Genomic DNA, 15,242 nt, shown 5'->3' with positions numbered 1-15,242 from the left:
TGCCTGTGCAGGCAGGAACAGCATGAATGAAAAGGGCAGTCTGGAGCATGGTGTAGAAGACATGTCAGTACAGTACGTGTATTCTTCCTTTACAGTGGATATATTGCTTCTAGGAGAAAAAAACCTGTGAAATTTAAGATGCTATGAAGCAAAATAAACCAAAAAAAGTAAATAAGAGTAAATAAACTAACTCTAAAACATTTCAGAAAATTGTACTGGGTGGATGCCTACAAAGATTGTCTCTATGTCTCTGAACTTGATGGAAGATTCCGAAAAAAACTGGTGGATCGGTGTGTGGATGCCAACAACACTTTCTGCTTTCAGTACCCCAGAGCAATTGTTGTTCATCCAAAATACGGGTATGACATTTCAAGAGTGCTTTTCCTTTCTTTTGCAAATAGTCTTGCACTGTCTCTGAAAATCTGAAATAAATTTTGGCTGCCTGCACTTCGATTTATGTGGCATTAGATCTTAGTTGCAGCTTAGGAAAAATAGTAGCTTGCCTTTCGTAGGTATATATGCAGGGCTGTCAGATATCATTGAAAGTGGAATTTGGTTCCATGTGGACAAGGAAGTTTTGATTGCAAGGCTAAAAAGGTTGGTAGAAGTGTGTGCGGTTTGATAGACAGTGAGGCTGCCAGTTCTGCTGCATTCTTTAAAGACAATTGTCTGCTGTAGCAGTTAAATATATTAACAAATATATTAACCTTTTTCTTATCTTCCTCAATCTCTGCTTTAATTCTGTTGCAGGAAATACTATATATGAGGTGTGGCTTCTAGTATTTACTTCAGCATATTTTTTCTACAATCCTAACTGTAAGTATTTATTTGAACAGACAGATTTACTGGACAGACTGGGCAGATCGAGCCTATATTGGACGAGCAAGCATGGATGGCAAGGAGAAGACGGTGATTATCTCTACAAAGTTAGAGTGGCCCAATGGACTCACCATAGATTACACCAATGACAAGCTCTACTGGGCAGATGCCCATCTAAATTACATTGAGTACGTACGCAGAAAAGAATAAAACAACTGAATAACTGCTCATGTCAGATTGCAGTGGTAGCATTTATAGATGCTGTAAGCATTGTATGTATTTCTACCAACTGACTCTATAGGAAACCAGAGGCAGAAAGCCTGGAGTAGCAGGCGATACGAATCACTAGATGTCACAGTAGCCTAGTTCCTATATTTGCTTCCTAGGTCCCACTGGAAGTGGTCCAAAAATTATAGTGAAAAGATTCACAGTCTGTACTCGAATATGCAACTTCTATAGGGGTACAGCCTAAACCAAAGCAAAACTGAGTATAAAATCACTAATTTTTCTGATTCTCTTGTTTCTGCCTATAGATAAAAGTTGAGCTGTAACTAAACTAGTTATGTGCTAATAAAATAGTATACAAATTGTTAGAAGATGTCTGAACATTTGTCTATCGGTACAACATGGAATTTCCTGTTAGCATATGGGATTTTTTGTTAATCAAGAAAAATCTATTAATTGCTTCTAGTGTTAGAAAATTTCCACTTAAATATCAGTAAAAATTAATAACTAGCATTCTAGTGCTTGTCAAGGCATTTAAATATTTTAAAAACAATCCTTTGTATTTATATTAGTATTTATATTTGTATTCCTATGTACATGTACATTTAGATTTATATTTACCTCTGTTCTTCTTTACATTCATTCTTCTGGCAGCCTTTTCTATGCTGAAGTCCTAAAAATGTATTTTTTAAAATGTATATTAATTATATGTATGTTTCTGTGTCTCTCTTTTTCTCTCTTATATTTCATAATTTCCCCCTATAGCAAGGTGATAGTAAAAATATAAAATCTTATTAAAGATATCTCATCAGAGGAGGCTCTAAATCAGAGACACATGTAAAATTTAGGAATATAGGAGGCCTATTATTGTCTTAAGCGTTCCATTGTTAGCAGTCTGAATGATCCAGGCAAGCTAGTCTCCCGTGTGACAAAAATAACTTTCTGTAAGGCAGTAAATGTGCAAAATTTCATTGGACTAGCTGATATGCTTCTGTGGGAAGACTTTACATTTCAGTGGATGTTCCTCTATTCTGTTTATTTGCCTAAAATAACCTGTTTTACTTTCCTGCATATCTTAAAATGAATTCACTGAGGACAGTGCTCTACCATTAGGGACTACATGATCCTGGTCACCAATAATGAAGTACCATAAGCATACATAATAAAGATGTGAAGATGTTTTAGCATTTATCTGAATAACTTGCACATATTTTTCTTTGTGTAGGTACTCTGACCTAGATGGACATCATCGTCACACAGTATATGATGGGACTTTACCTCATCCGTTTGCAATAACAATTTTTGAAGACACAATATATTGGACTGACTGGAACACAAGAACTGTTGAAAAGGGAAATAAATATGACGGATCAGACAGGACTGTTCTTGTGAACACCACACACAGGCCATTTGACATCCATGTTTACCATCCATACAGACAGCCATTTGGTGAGAAAACAGAATTAGATTTGCATTGAGATGGTCAGCTGTTATCCAGAGACTAATTTTAGAGAGTCCTGAGTGCACTCAGCTTTTGCCTTTGAGGGGAATAAAATGCACAGAGTAAATGTAGGCCTCTACTTTACGTTTATAAATTGTCTTTTCTTTCAATAGCAATGACTGGAAATGCATAATTTTAAATTCATTTCTAAAACATCATGGCTTAATAGCATACACTTCCTGTATATGAAATCATACATATTTCTCTCACTAAGTGCCTACTTATTTTTGTTTTTCAACTTATTACATTTAAGCTTTCAATACAGTATTAGAGGAGTCTGTTGTAGATTAAGACCTTTGAGTCCTGGGATTTGCAAAGTATGGTAATATTTATTCTTCTGTTTTACCAGTTAATAATCCTTGTGGCACCAACAATGGTGGTTGTTCCCATCTTTGTCTAATAAAAGCTGGTGGTCAGGATTATTCCTGTGAATGTCCCGATAACTTCATGATAGTACAGTTCGGCAATACAGCCCACTGCCTTCCAATGTGCTCTAGCACCCAGTTTCTCTGTGCAGACACTGAGAGGTAAGTCCACTGCTCATCGTCTTTTTTCAATGTCTTTTTAAGGATATATTTACAGTTTAGTTTCTTCAAAGGGACAGGAAATTAGGGATTCCTTCTGGTTTCACTATGAGTTTGTGGTGTGCTTGCAAAGACAAAGCCAGGACCAGACAGGCTTCCATTTTGGAAAAATACTTCTAGACTTACTGTTTAAACAGTAATTTTTTTTTCTGTTTTCTTCCTTTTATATGACATTGCTAATCTAGCAAAGTTTGGGTTGTTAGAAACATGTACCTCCAGAAACCACTTCCAGTTGAATTCACAAACCTGGAGCCTTCTCCTATTTATGTACATCTTTTACAATGTATCTCTTTCTGCCAAATATATGCTGTCTGCCAGTGGCCCAGGAAAGCCATGTAGCTGATGTGGGGGCACGTTTCCGACCCTTCTTCTGAGACAACAGCAGTAGAGGGAGAGAAATGGTGATGTTAGAGCTACTGAGCTGATATTGTATCACTCTGGAGCCTGTGAGGCAGGTGTGCTTATTGGGTGGCCTTTTGAAGCAGTGTTACAACAATAATCCCTAGTGAAATTCTTGTGCTAAAATTCAGGTGAATTATTAAAATTTTACCTCATTAAAAATCCAATTGAAGATTGATTTAAAAAGTATGAGAGATGGTTACCACAAATATACATAAAAATTAAATCCTTATTAATTTGCTGTGAACTTCCTTCTGGAGGCCCACCAATATCATCTGTTTCTGGTGACAGTATTCTGGCATATTTTGTTAGCATTTGACAAATGAAACAGAAGACATGAAATTCAAGATGTCTTGGAAGTTTCAAGAAATAACACTGAGACAAGACTGTCTTTTGTGTTGTAAAATTATGGTTGTATATCTGTAGAGACATAGTCTCAACAAAGAAAACACTGTTTTCTCTTTGTAGGTGTATTCCTATCTGGTGGAAATGTGATGGACAGAGGGACTGTCGAGATGGCTCTGATGAGCCCCCTACCTGTCCACACCGATACTGTCCTGTTGGTCAGTTCCAGTGTAATGATGGGAACTGCACAAGCCCACATTTCTTGTGCAATACCCAGCCAGACTGCCATGACAGATCAGATGAAGATCCTGTACTTTGTGGTATGTTACAACTAATAAATTTAAGTGTTTTGCCAATACAAAACGTGTAAATATATAAATTTCAGAATCATTATCCCTTTTTTACAGATGAAAGGTGAGGTAGACAGATGCAGTCTTTTCTAGTCTTGCACCTCCTAGAGCAATTCACGTCAGTGCAAAAGCAGGGTAAAGGAGAGCAAAAATGTACTATATCAAAACAAACATTTTCTATACCTTTGAGACAGATTTGCACTGGTGTAAATTACAATCTGAGGTAACACTAGAAGCAGGACCCACTTTGTTTTGTTCCAAGTAAAGCCGTGGTGAGTATGAAGAATCTAAGGCTTCCTAATGCCCAGGTCAGTCTACCAGGTGTGCTAATTTTCCCTGTATTCTAGAGCTTTGCATGATGGGACAAAATTATTTCACCCTCTACATTGCACAAAATCCAGTGCATGTGGGAAGATTTTTGTGATGGCAGTATTTAGAAATATAGCCTAATTATGCTTGTGGAATACTGTTATTTCCTTAAAAACCTGTCTTATTCCACATACTTATGTCTAATTTAAAAAAGCACATCCTAAGCTCTCTTTTTGTAAATAATGTACTTCTGGCAGCTGCAAGCTTAGTAACATAAAGGGGAGGTGTGGAGGGGAAAGCAGCGTGGTTGTATAATTGGTAGTTTTGTTGCCTTCTGTTAGCAAAGTGTTTCTAACAATGACAATTAAATGAAATGTCAATTCTACCTGAGTTTCAAATAGCTAAGCTTTTAAGTGTGGCACAGGGGAATATTAAATAAGTAGAAATGTGGCAGCTGCATAATGTGTCACCGGTTTTAACATATCAGGTACAATAAAAATCAGTTTAGGTCTATATAATTCCTTCTGCTCATCATCTTGTGCATGGGAATAGAATCCTTTAGTCTAGAAAATGTATGGAATATAATACACTGTTTCTTCTTGAACAGTTTGGTAGTATATGTGAAAAAGTAGTAGGGTGGTGTCCAGTGAGACATACAGGGTCTGGAAGCAGAGACCAGTGTTGACTCCTATTTTCATAGACCTTCAGAGCTCCCCCAGTTTGCCAGCACTGCTGACATCAGCTTCCAGTGCTTTGCCCTTTGGAGGCAGAGGCTGTACATTTATAGGTTGTGGAGCTGTTATTAGCATGGTCTTCTGCTAAGTTTCCTGACATGTTCATTCATAGTCAGAAGAACAGGCTCATCAGGCAATGTACATCTAAGTTGGTAGCATGGCCACAACCACAATGTCACTTCGCTCCTCTGCGAAGTGGCTGGGAGCCCTTGCCTCAATCATGTTTGAATGCTGGGTTTACTCCCCTCTGCTTTAGGAGAAGATAGTATCTGTCTCCTAGAAAAACGTAGAGCCTTAGCGAGCTTGTCTGAAGTTGCCTGTGGGAAATGTGCCATGTGACATTAGAAATCTGTACCTTAACTGGGCAAGTAAATGTGATGTTTTAAATTTTTACTGGCTTTCTTTTTAGCTTTTGGTTAAAGTTAAAAGTTAGACTTGATAACTGCTCAATTGACATAACAGCAGCAGACCATTCCTGTAAGTTTCAGTATCCTAACAGCCAATTTATATTCTTTCAGCTAATCACCAGTGTGAAACTCATCAGTGGCAGTGTGCCAATAAACGATGTATCCCAGAAGCCTGGCAGTGTGATAGAGAGGATGACTGTGGTGACAACTCGGATGAAGATAGTACTTACTGTGCCAGTAGAACCTGTCCCCCAGGCCAATTTAAATGTGACAATGGCCGCTGCATCCCACAGTCCTGGAAGTGCGATGTGGATGATGATTGTGGTGATAACTCTGATGAGCCATTCCACGAATGCAGTAAGCACACAGCTGTAGTAAGCTGCCTACGTTGTAGTGCACCAAAAGCAGAGCAAGCTGCATTACTTAATTTTCCTGAGGTTGAAAATTTATTGGAAAGGAATATTTTCTGCAAGCTAATTGTGATTGTGTAGTAAAGAGTGTTAGAAAACGTAGAGGCTATGTGATAATTTACTACTTTCTTATTCTTGAAGGGGAGAAAGCTTATTTATGCTGGCCAGATTGTCAAGAACTGGCAGTGTCTCACTCTGACTTGTTTGATGCTAGCAGCATCCTTTGCTTGGCCCCTAACAACACTTTGTAAAAAGGATATGTGCTGAACCATTGCCTATGTGGAAGCAGTGAATGCCAGTTCACCAGTTTTTACTTTATTCCACTTTGAAGTATGACATATGTCATACTTTTTACAAAAACAAAGTAAAGTTTCATTCCTTGAAGCTAGAGCTTCTCATGATGATAGGCACATGATTTGGAAACAAAAGCTTACAAGGAGAACAAATGCAGAGCACAGTCTAGCCTATGTTTAACAGCAGGATTTTCCTATGTGCTCCAGCATGTCTCTTTGGCCATCTGGAAGAACTTGTGACCAAGTTTTGCCATCTGAGGACAAGCTGCCTCCTCTGGCTTCCAGGTTTGGGGCTTCTATTACCACCGTTACCAGCTCTAAAGACTTCAGGGAAAAATACACTGAATGTTGTTTGAACCTGTCATGGCTTTGTAGCATACGCAGAATACAAGCAGCACAGTTTGGAAAAGATAGTGAAATCAGATACATTTAACGCTTTCTCTTTTACAACACTGAAGTTAGCAGATAGCTCTTTTTAGTAGAAATAATTGACTATAAATTGTAACATTTTGAAAGGCAGAATAGCAAGGAGGACAGTTTAATGGCTAACACAACTAACGTTGACAACTGCCTCTTTCAGTGGGCCCTGCCTATCGGTGTGACAATCACACACAATTCAGCTGTAGAACCAACTACCGTTGCATACCACTGTGGGCAGTGTGCAATGGGAACGATGACTGCAGAGACAACAGTGATGAACAAGACTGTGGTATGTTTGGAGAAGAAGGTCATTTCAACAGAACTTTGTACCTAAAATATTTCTCCAATTTACAAACACCTTGATTTTCTGAAAGTCTTCAGTAATAATGTACCTGGGCATATTTTCTTTGATATCAATTAATTACCCTGGTAGTTATTTGTCTTCAGGAAAAATCCTATGTGCAGCAATTCATTGTGCAGCTCGCATGTTTAGGGGCTCTGAAGATCAGGATTTTATTACTTTGCCCAATATGTCATCAAATGAAACAGGAAATAGTTTTCCTTGAGCTGAACTGTTTTAGACAATTAAAACTGTGTTTTCTATATTTACTTAACTTACCTCCTGTGCTGGTGAAACCATCAGTATGGCAAGTATGATGATGTTTTCCCAGACCCTCACATTTGTGTTGAAACCTCTCATACACTTACACACAAAGCTTAGAGGACATCGGATCACTGTATCAGAACCAGAAAAGACTTGAAAGTGTAACACACCATGAGGTCAAGATGCCCTCCTTTGACAGTACTAAGTTCATCTCTTTGTGTTTCCATCTCAGTTCTATATGGTTATTTCAGCTGTTTCTTAATCACTTCTCTATTACCTGGCCCAGTCTGTGGCACGAACATCTCTATCTACTTCCATTATCTTCTGTGCATTCCATCTTATCCAAAGACTATGCTAATGTGTGCTGTTTCATTGGCAAACTGTGTACACTGCAGAGGAGATGACTTGCAGTCCTTTTGGAGATTTCCGTTGTGACAATCATCGATGTATCCCACTGCGCTGGAAGTGTGATGGAGATAATGACTGTGGAGATAACTCTGATGAGCACAACTGCAGTGAGTTCTTTTTTGGCTGTCATGATATAGTCCAGCTTTTGATTTAACAGTCCTTTTATTTCTTATGAGAATGGGGCAGACAGCTCTCAACTGCAACCATTCTGTTGTTTTACTCTATAGCCTGTCTTTTCTTTGCTGAAATACCAGAGTGATGTCACGAGGAAGCATTTTAGATACATAAAAACCACTGATAAATCCAGTCATCACAATAACACAAATTCCTGTTTTCCACTAAGAAGTGACATTTTAATTCTGCCCTGTGTGCAAATGTAGTATTATACAGTTCCTTAAACAAAGAGAGTGGATCTTTTTTTTTTTCTGATTTGGAATAAAAATTCCTGTATAATTCTGTGATGAAACAAAATCCACAATGAATTTCCTTTTTTCTATGTCAAGAGGAACATAGAATGTTTAACATAATTAAAGAGTATTGGGGGGAATGCTGTTTTAATATCATTTAGTTTTAAGGATTATACCACGTTATCTGCCCATATTGCTTTTGTCTGGTTTAATGAGACAGGTGTGGATGTCTGAATCTACATCTGGGGAACTTTTCATATTTGTACATTCATTTTAAATGAAGGTCCTCGTGAATGCACAGAAAGTGAATACCGTTGTGACAATTTGCGCTGCATTCCTTCCCGGTGGATCTGTGATCACGATGATGACTGTGAAGACAATTCAGATGAACGTGACTGTGGTGCGTATTGTCTGGATGCTACCTCTTACATGTTCTCACTTTTGTTTCTAATGTGATAAATTATTCTGCAAAATGATCTTTTATGGGAATTATCTTTAATGGAGTAATGTTGACCAAATCACTTTAGTCATTCCACCAAAAGTAGAGGATACCACAGTTTTAATGGTCTGGGATTTTGCAGTTTTTTTAGGATGTTGTTCTCAAAAAGTAAACGCTTTACCTGGATTTGAACAAGAAGACATTTCAACAGTTACTTCTGAATCTTTTCAGAGCTGAGGACCTGCCACCCAGGGTATTTCCAGTGTGATAGTGGACACTGTGTTGCAGAGCGCTTCAGATGTGATGGAAATGCAGACTGCCTTGATTTCTCTGATGAAACAACTTGTCGTGAGTTTCAAGCTTTGCAATTGGTGCTCATCGAGCTCACTTCTAGAAAGATTTGCGCTTTTCTCTCTCTTTAAGTGAGATGACTCCTTAGACGTACAGAATTCTGCAACACTCAGTGATGTCAGTAAAAATTCAGGATAAGTATACTATTTTGAATCAGCTTTTTAATATAATAATGAGTTGCCATCTCTTACGCTGATTGTAAACACATTCCTAATGCTAGGAAATTAATGTGTTTACAAGGTCCAGCAGAAGATACACGTGATCAAATTAAAATTTTTGAGTATCCCACGGGCACTGCAAGATCCACTGTTTCAGTTGTACCATATTCTAACAAGGTTGGAATTGGGATTGTTTTTTGTAATGCTCAAAGGTCTGTATAACTTCCTAAAGTACCAGTGAAGCCAAGGAAGTAAAATTATTTTTCTGTTTCTGTCTTCCTTCTGTATATTGATCTACTCTGAAAAAATATCCATACACTGTAGCTTGTATGGAGCTACAGCTCCAGCTGTTTACCCAGGAAGTATTGTTCCCAGTAGGAATGCAAATATCATCTCTGTGCTCTATCCGTGCTGACTGACACTGACTTTTTAGGTGATATTGAAGTGTTGGTTCTGACTTAAATGTTCAAATGATTTTAGGCTTCTGTACTCAGGAGAATTCCTTTCTCTTCATGTTGGTATCAGGGCAGTTCTGTACATCTTCCCATGTACTTAATTTTAACACCTGTGCTTTAAGTAAGAAGGGGCATCTGCACAGTAGGACCTTTATTTTTCTGATGGTAACCACATCCTGGAATGTACATCGCAACAGTTAATCTTTCAGAACCTGAGTTACACAACATTTGGCTGTTCTTAAAAGGAGGAAAAAGCATGAGAAGCCATTCAAAGGGCAAGGGTATGGTTTATTTACGTAGGTTGGAAGAGTCATTTTTGGTTTCTCTTTGCTCTAGTTCAGTTTTTTTCACAGCTTTTACAGAATCTGGGTATTTTTTTTACTATACCAACACGAGTCCTTTTGGAATTAGATATCTTAGGTACTTTTTCAGTCATTCACATTTGGTGCCAGTAATATTCTTTACCTTTATTACTGAACTAGATTTGTCAGTTAGAAATTCAAGTAGCATTTATTAAATTAATGACAGTTTATTTTCAAAAGCTTCTGGGAGTAACTTATGTTATTTCACTATTCATTCAAACCTGAATTAATTGTGTTATAGCTACTAAGAAGTCCTCAGTCCTTGCAGTCTGTTGTTGCTGTAGATCTTTGCAGTTCCTCATATTGTATCTCCTACTATGGAGAGAAGGGTATTGGAAAATAATATAGGGTTGGGCTGAATACTTCTCAGGAAAACCTAAAATTTCCAGTATATATGAAAATGTCATAATAATTTTCTTTTCTTCAGCAACACGGTATCCTAATGGTACATACTGTCCACCCATGCTGTTTGAATGTAAAAACCATGTCTGTATCCAGCCATACTGGAAATGTGATGGTGATAATGACTGTGGAGATGACTCTGATGAAGAACTTCACCTTTGCTGTAAGAGAGAAAAATTATATTAAAATGAACAATATGCATAATAAGATCTTTAATTACAATGGAGAGAACAATTAGAAAATAAATTTTAAATATTTTCTTTTCACTGGAGATTCTCACAGACTTAATTCAGGATGAGTCCTGAGAATTTTGCTTCATATGCAAGTTCACTTCGTCTTCCTACAGTACGTTTCTCACTGCTTTGCAGATGTTTATATATGTGGTTATAAAAGTCGGGAGAAACATCAAAGAGATAAGGACACTATTTCACATTTTCAAGTTGGTTATCTAAAATAAAAACATCAGTTTGCAATTAAAGATTAATTCAGATAACGTATATTCTCAAAGGTGCTGAGCTTTTAAAGCTATCAGTGTAGTCAGGACATCTTTGTAAATATGGTTGAGGACTTTAGCTCTAAAAATGAGGTGTCGGAGGGTGCTACTTAAACAATTTTTGTCAGTTATGCACCATATAGCCACTTAAATAGCATGTTGGATTTTCCATCAGTTTACTTTATAAACAAATATAGAAACTTCAGTGTTATATGTAGTCATAGCATATGCCTTTGGTCAAAGATGATGTACTGTCTTCTGACAAAAAATGTGTAATGGCCTAACATACCATCACCAAAATGTGGAGAAAATACTCTTTTGGGTCTGAATGCATCAACACCTTTTAAAATAGAGGAAACATATAAATGTTACCAGATAAAAGTGATTGGGATAATTTGTGACTCGATGGCATGAAGTATCAAAGTGTGACTGACTTGATCTCTGTGGTTTCAGTGGATATTGCTTGTGACTCTCCGTTCCGTTTCCGATGTGAAAACAATCGCTGTATATATAGTCATGAGCTGTGCAACCAGGAGGATGACTGTGGAGATGGAAGTGATGAGAAAGAGGAACACTGTATGTTTACACAAAATTGAGCAGCAGATTCAGTAATTGTGATGTGCTTAATGTTTAATAATACCAAAGGACTATAGAAATGTCAAAATTAAACATAAATTATGAAAACTAGAGCTCAGTATGAAATAATTTGAACTATAATTATTGGTACTATGTATTTGCAGCTCTCCATACAAGTAGCAAAAATCAGCAAACATTTGTCTGAAAAGTACAGAGCATGATTTTCAAAATCATATTGTATTTTATTATAAGAAGCAGCTAAATTGTGTCAACTTATTATGAACTCCACTTAAAATAAGGAAAAGTAAAGAGTTTAGCTTTATCATAAAATAAGGATGGGATGGATAGCTCTTAAAGATATGGATGGATAGCTTTTTAGACTTTTAAAATAGAGAAACGGGTGCTTCTGAATTTGTGGCACTGTTATGCACATAGTAACAGTGTTGATATTTAGGCCCAAATCCTGCAGAAGGTCTGTTAATATTCAATAGGTTTTTGCCCTCAGATATATTATGTAGCTCTCATTGACTATGTTGATTTTTATATTGTCAGATTTAATTATTTTTGGTTGCTTAATGATATTATTTGCTGGCTTTAGTGTACAATATTCTTAAAGTTAATAGTTTACTAATATCTCAATAATCTCTTGAAGTCTGCAGTAGATGTATGAAGTATATCATTAAAGGATATTAATAGATTTGCATGATTAAAAAGAAAATTCACTCAACTATTAACAAGAAGAATCTACCTTCTGTCTTTATAAAATGGAGGGGCTTCTTTCAGGTCATGGGGATGTGACTAGAAGTCAGGAGGCCCTGGTTATAGTCAGCTTTACTACAGACTTCCAAAGTCACCCTAGCCATTATTTTACCAGATTGTATCAGCTTCCTCATTAGCAATGTAGAATAGTGCTGTCTGTTGGTACTGTGTAGCTGAAACTCTGACAGAGGAGTGTTTCTTTTCTCGACTGTAGGTAGAGAACCAACCCCAAGACCTTGTACAACTGAAGAATTCAAGTGCAGTAATGGAAATTGCATTCCTCTACATTATGTCTGTGACAACTATGACGACTGTGGAGACCATTTTGATGAAATGGGCTGCAGTAAGTAATAATATCAATAGAATAAAAAATTACAATGCTATTGAAATAAAAATTTCTGAAACTGATAACAATACATGTTTCTTCTTGAATAGCATACTAAGAAGTATTGATTTTTAATTAGCCTGTGCTAGGATTATCCAATTAGCCATAACAATATCTTCTGTTTTCCTTCTTTTGGGGAAAACCCTATGAAATGCAGTGCTCTGAACAGTCCTTTTTAGGCTTAGAGTATTTATGCATCACAAAAAAGGGTTTGATCTTGTTTTTTGATCTTGTTTTGAAATGGGTTGCATTATGGAGGCAAGAACATCTAGATATTTCAATCATAATTGCAACAGGCCAACCTACAGAATTATTCATGGGCAGACTCTGAACTGGTATAGGTTGCTCTAGCCCTGTTAAAAACAAAAGTATATTGAGATGCTTCTATTTTCCTGTTTACAGACATGATCACAGAATTCTATGACAGCCAGTCCTCGGGCTGAGGGCCCTCTCAGATCCTCTGCACAACTTTTATTAACTGCATTATAAATTTACTAGCATCTATTTAGATGCAAAAGCTTTGACTTGAACTTTGAGGCAAGAGAGCGCATTCTTACAGAATCTGGAAAAAAAATATTCCTAACTTTTTATATCAATATATAGACAGCTGCAGAGTCATCATATGAGCATGTACTTGCAATTTCAGTTTGTTAGGCTTTGATTGCTTCAAGTGAAAGTGTGCCAAATGATCCACTGGTGATTTACAATCCAGCATGCTTGCAAAAAGCAAATAACTCGGAAGCCTAAAGTGCAGTCCATTTTGAAGCAGCTGGTTTCTCTGTTTCACATACCATCCCAATGGTCTTTAGGCAATATAACCTAATGCAATGACTTGATGAAAATGTAAAAGTATAAAAAGGATATGAAACAGTGCAAAACAGACACCTTCTGGCAGTCAGTGTTCTACTGTTTGGGGATAGATGTGACTGCAGATCAGATGGCAATGTTTGTAGCCTTCCCAACATCAAATACCTGTGTTATAGAGAAAATAGAATATTTATGTATGTGTGTACAATGAATTTATGCTTCTACATATATATGAAATTGAGCTGTTTAAACTTAATTTAATCAGCACTGGGATGTGTATGTATAAAGGAGATAATCAGCTTAATGTAATGTCTTTGCCATACATCTGTATCTTTTTCTCATGCTCTGTTAATAAACATATGTATCTTTTCTACTTATATAACAGATTTGAGTTTGAAAGTATTTTGTGTATATGTAGAGTATGTCAGAATCAATAGAATTCTATATGCACTTTGGGGAGAGTATAATTTTCATTATCTGTTACAGAGTATCTATTATCCCTGACTTGCCTTTTCCATTATAGGCATGTTTTAGAGGGCAGTGCATTCTGTGCAATGACCTTTATTGACTTCAGTAGGCTTTAGATTAGGTATGGCATGAACAAGCTGTCATCTTCTCTCTAATTTCCATATATATTATAATGTAGGGCCTGTGTTACGCATGATAGCAATTGAGAACATTTTTTATTTAGCTGATAAGAAAGGACTGGGTAAGAAAGAGGTAGGTTGGCAAAGGTAGGAGTTAGTCAAGTCTCTTAAATAGTTTCTGCAGTTGCTGCAGATTGGTGGTAATGTAGAAGGCCATTTCTCTTAAGGAAGGTGAGCTTGGATGGTTATGGCTCTTATCCTGACCCTGTTCACTTACTTCTAGAGGTTAAACTTCCTAGTTGACAGCTGTCTTGACCAGCGTTTACCACCCTCTTCTAGTTAGTTACGCCTTAGGGACTAGAAGTTCACATTAATTGAGTTTCAGTTAGAAAAAAAGGAAAGAAAACTAATGTTGTCTACTTGAAAACTATTTTCAATGATAATAATGATCAAAATTATGACACCTCCCGCCCTCTTATCACTTTATTTTTTGGTTATAATTGTATAACTTTTTTTTTCAGATCCTGGAACAGAGCGAACTTGTACAGAAAATATCTGTGAACATAACTGTACCAATCTGAATGAAGGAGGCTTTATCTGTTCCTGTAGGCCAGGGTACAAGGCCAGTGAAACTAACCGAAACTCCTGTGATGGTATTTTCAATCTTCTAAACATCTTCTCACTGATAAGTGTTCAGTGACCTGTCACTTCATCATGCTAATGTGACTACCCATTTTTGCGTTCTAACAGGACTTTATACATTTAGCAGATGCTTCCTAAAAAGTTTTGCTGCTGAATCATGTTTTCATGCAGACCTTATTCAACAAAGAACTGGCTCCACAGTTCAGACTTGTTTTAAGCTTTTGGTGGCTGTAGGTGTATGTTTTTGCTTTACTGTATATAGGTTTTGTCATATCTTTGCAATCTGAGGGACAGAAATATGCTGGGTTTTTTCCTTATTAAAAGAAAACTTACTGAAGGTTATACTCTCCTTCTGTTCTGCTCCAGAACAGACCTCCAGTAAAGGTCTATTCTGCCATTTTTTTGCCCTGGTTATGTGCAGATAAAATACAGTGGGGAGTCTACCCAAAGGCTGTTGTTCGTGGTCATGCAATATACTACCTTCACAGTTACCATTTCAGTATGATTTGACGAGAACACATAGCAACAGTCTGTTGCTCCCAGCTCTTGTGGACAATTTGTGTCGTTTTATTAAACGTGATCCAAGGCCACCCCTCCCCTTCCTTCCTGCT

At 37.1% G+C, this 15,242-nt stretch overlaps 1 protein-coding gene across 1 annotated transcript in view; it reads left to right on the top strand.

Annotated features, from left to right (window-relative positions):
- Positions 1-15,242, top strand: part of LRP2 (low density lipoprotein receptor-related protein 2) — a 136,338-nt gene that overhangs the window by 100,659 nt on the left and 20,437 nt on the right. The window contains exons 51-64 of the mRNA XM_009325415.1: positions 207-359; positions 837-1,007; positions 2,270-2,493; positions 2,895-3,072; positions 3,997-4,193; positions 5,785-6,030; positions 6,957-7,085; positions 7,796-7,915; positions 8,499-8,615; positions 8,886-9,002; positions 10,408-10,545; positions 11,329-11,451; positions 12,425-12,553; positions 14,511-14,642. Coding sequence (XP_009323690.1) covers positions 207-359; positions 837-1,007; positions 2,270-2,493; positions 2,895-3,072; positions 3,997-4,193; positions 5,785-6,030; positions 6,957-7,085; positions 7,796-7,915; positions 8,499-8,615; positions 8,886-9,002; positions 10,408-10,545; positions 11,329-11,451; positions 12,425-12,553; positions 14,511-14,642 — 2,174 coding nt within the window. The remainder of the gene's footprint in view (positions 1-206; positions 360-836; positions 1,008-2,269; positions 2,494-2,894; positions 3,073-3,996; positions 4,194-5,784; positions 6,031-6,956; positions 7,086-7,795; positions 7,916-8,498; positions 8,616-8,885; positions 9,003-10,407; positions 10,546-11,328; positions 11,452-12,424; positions 12,554-14,510; positions 14,643-15,242) is intronic.

Source organism: Pygoscelis adeliae, unplaced genomic scaffold (assembly GCF_000699105.1).
Source record: "Pygoscelis adeliae isolate BGI_AS28 unplaced genomic scaffold, ASM69910v1 Scaffold106, whole genome shotgun sequence".
Taxonomy (NCBI): Eukaryota; Metazoa; Chordata; class Aves; order Sphenisciformes; family Spheniscidae; genus Pygoscelis; species Pygoscelis adeliae.
This window is presented reverse-complemented; position numbering and strand designations above follow the sequence as displayed.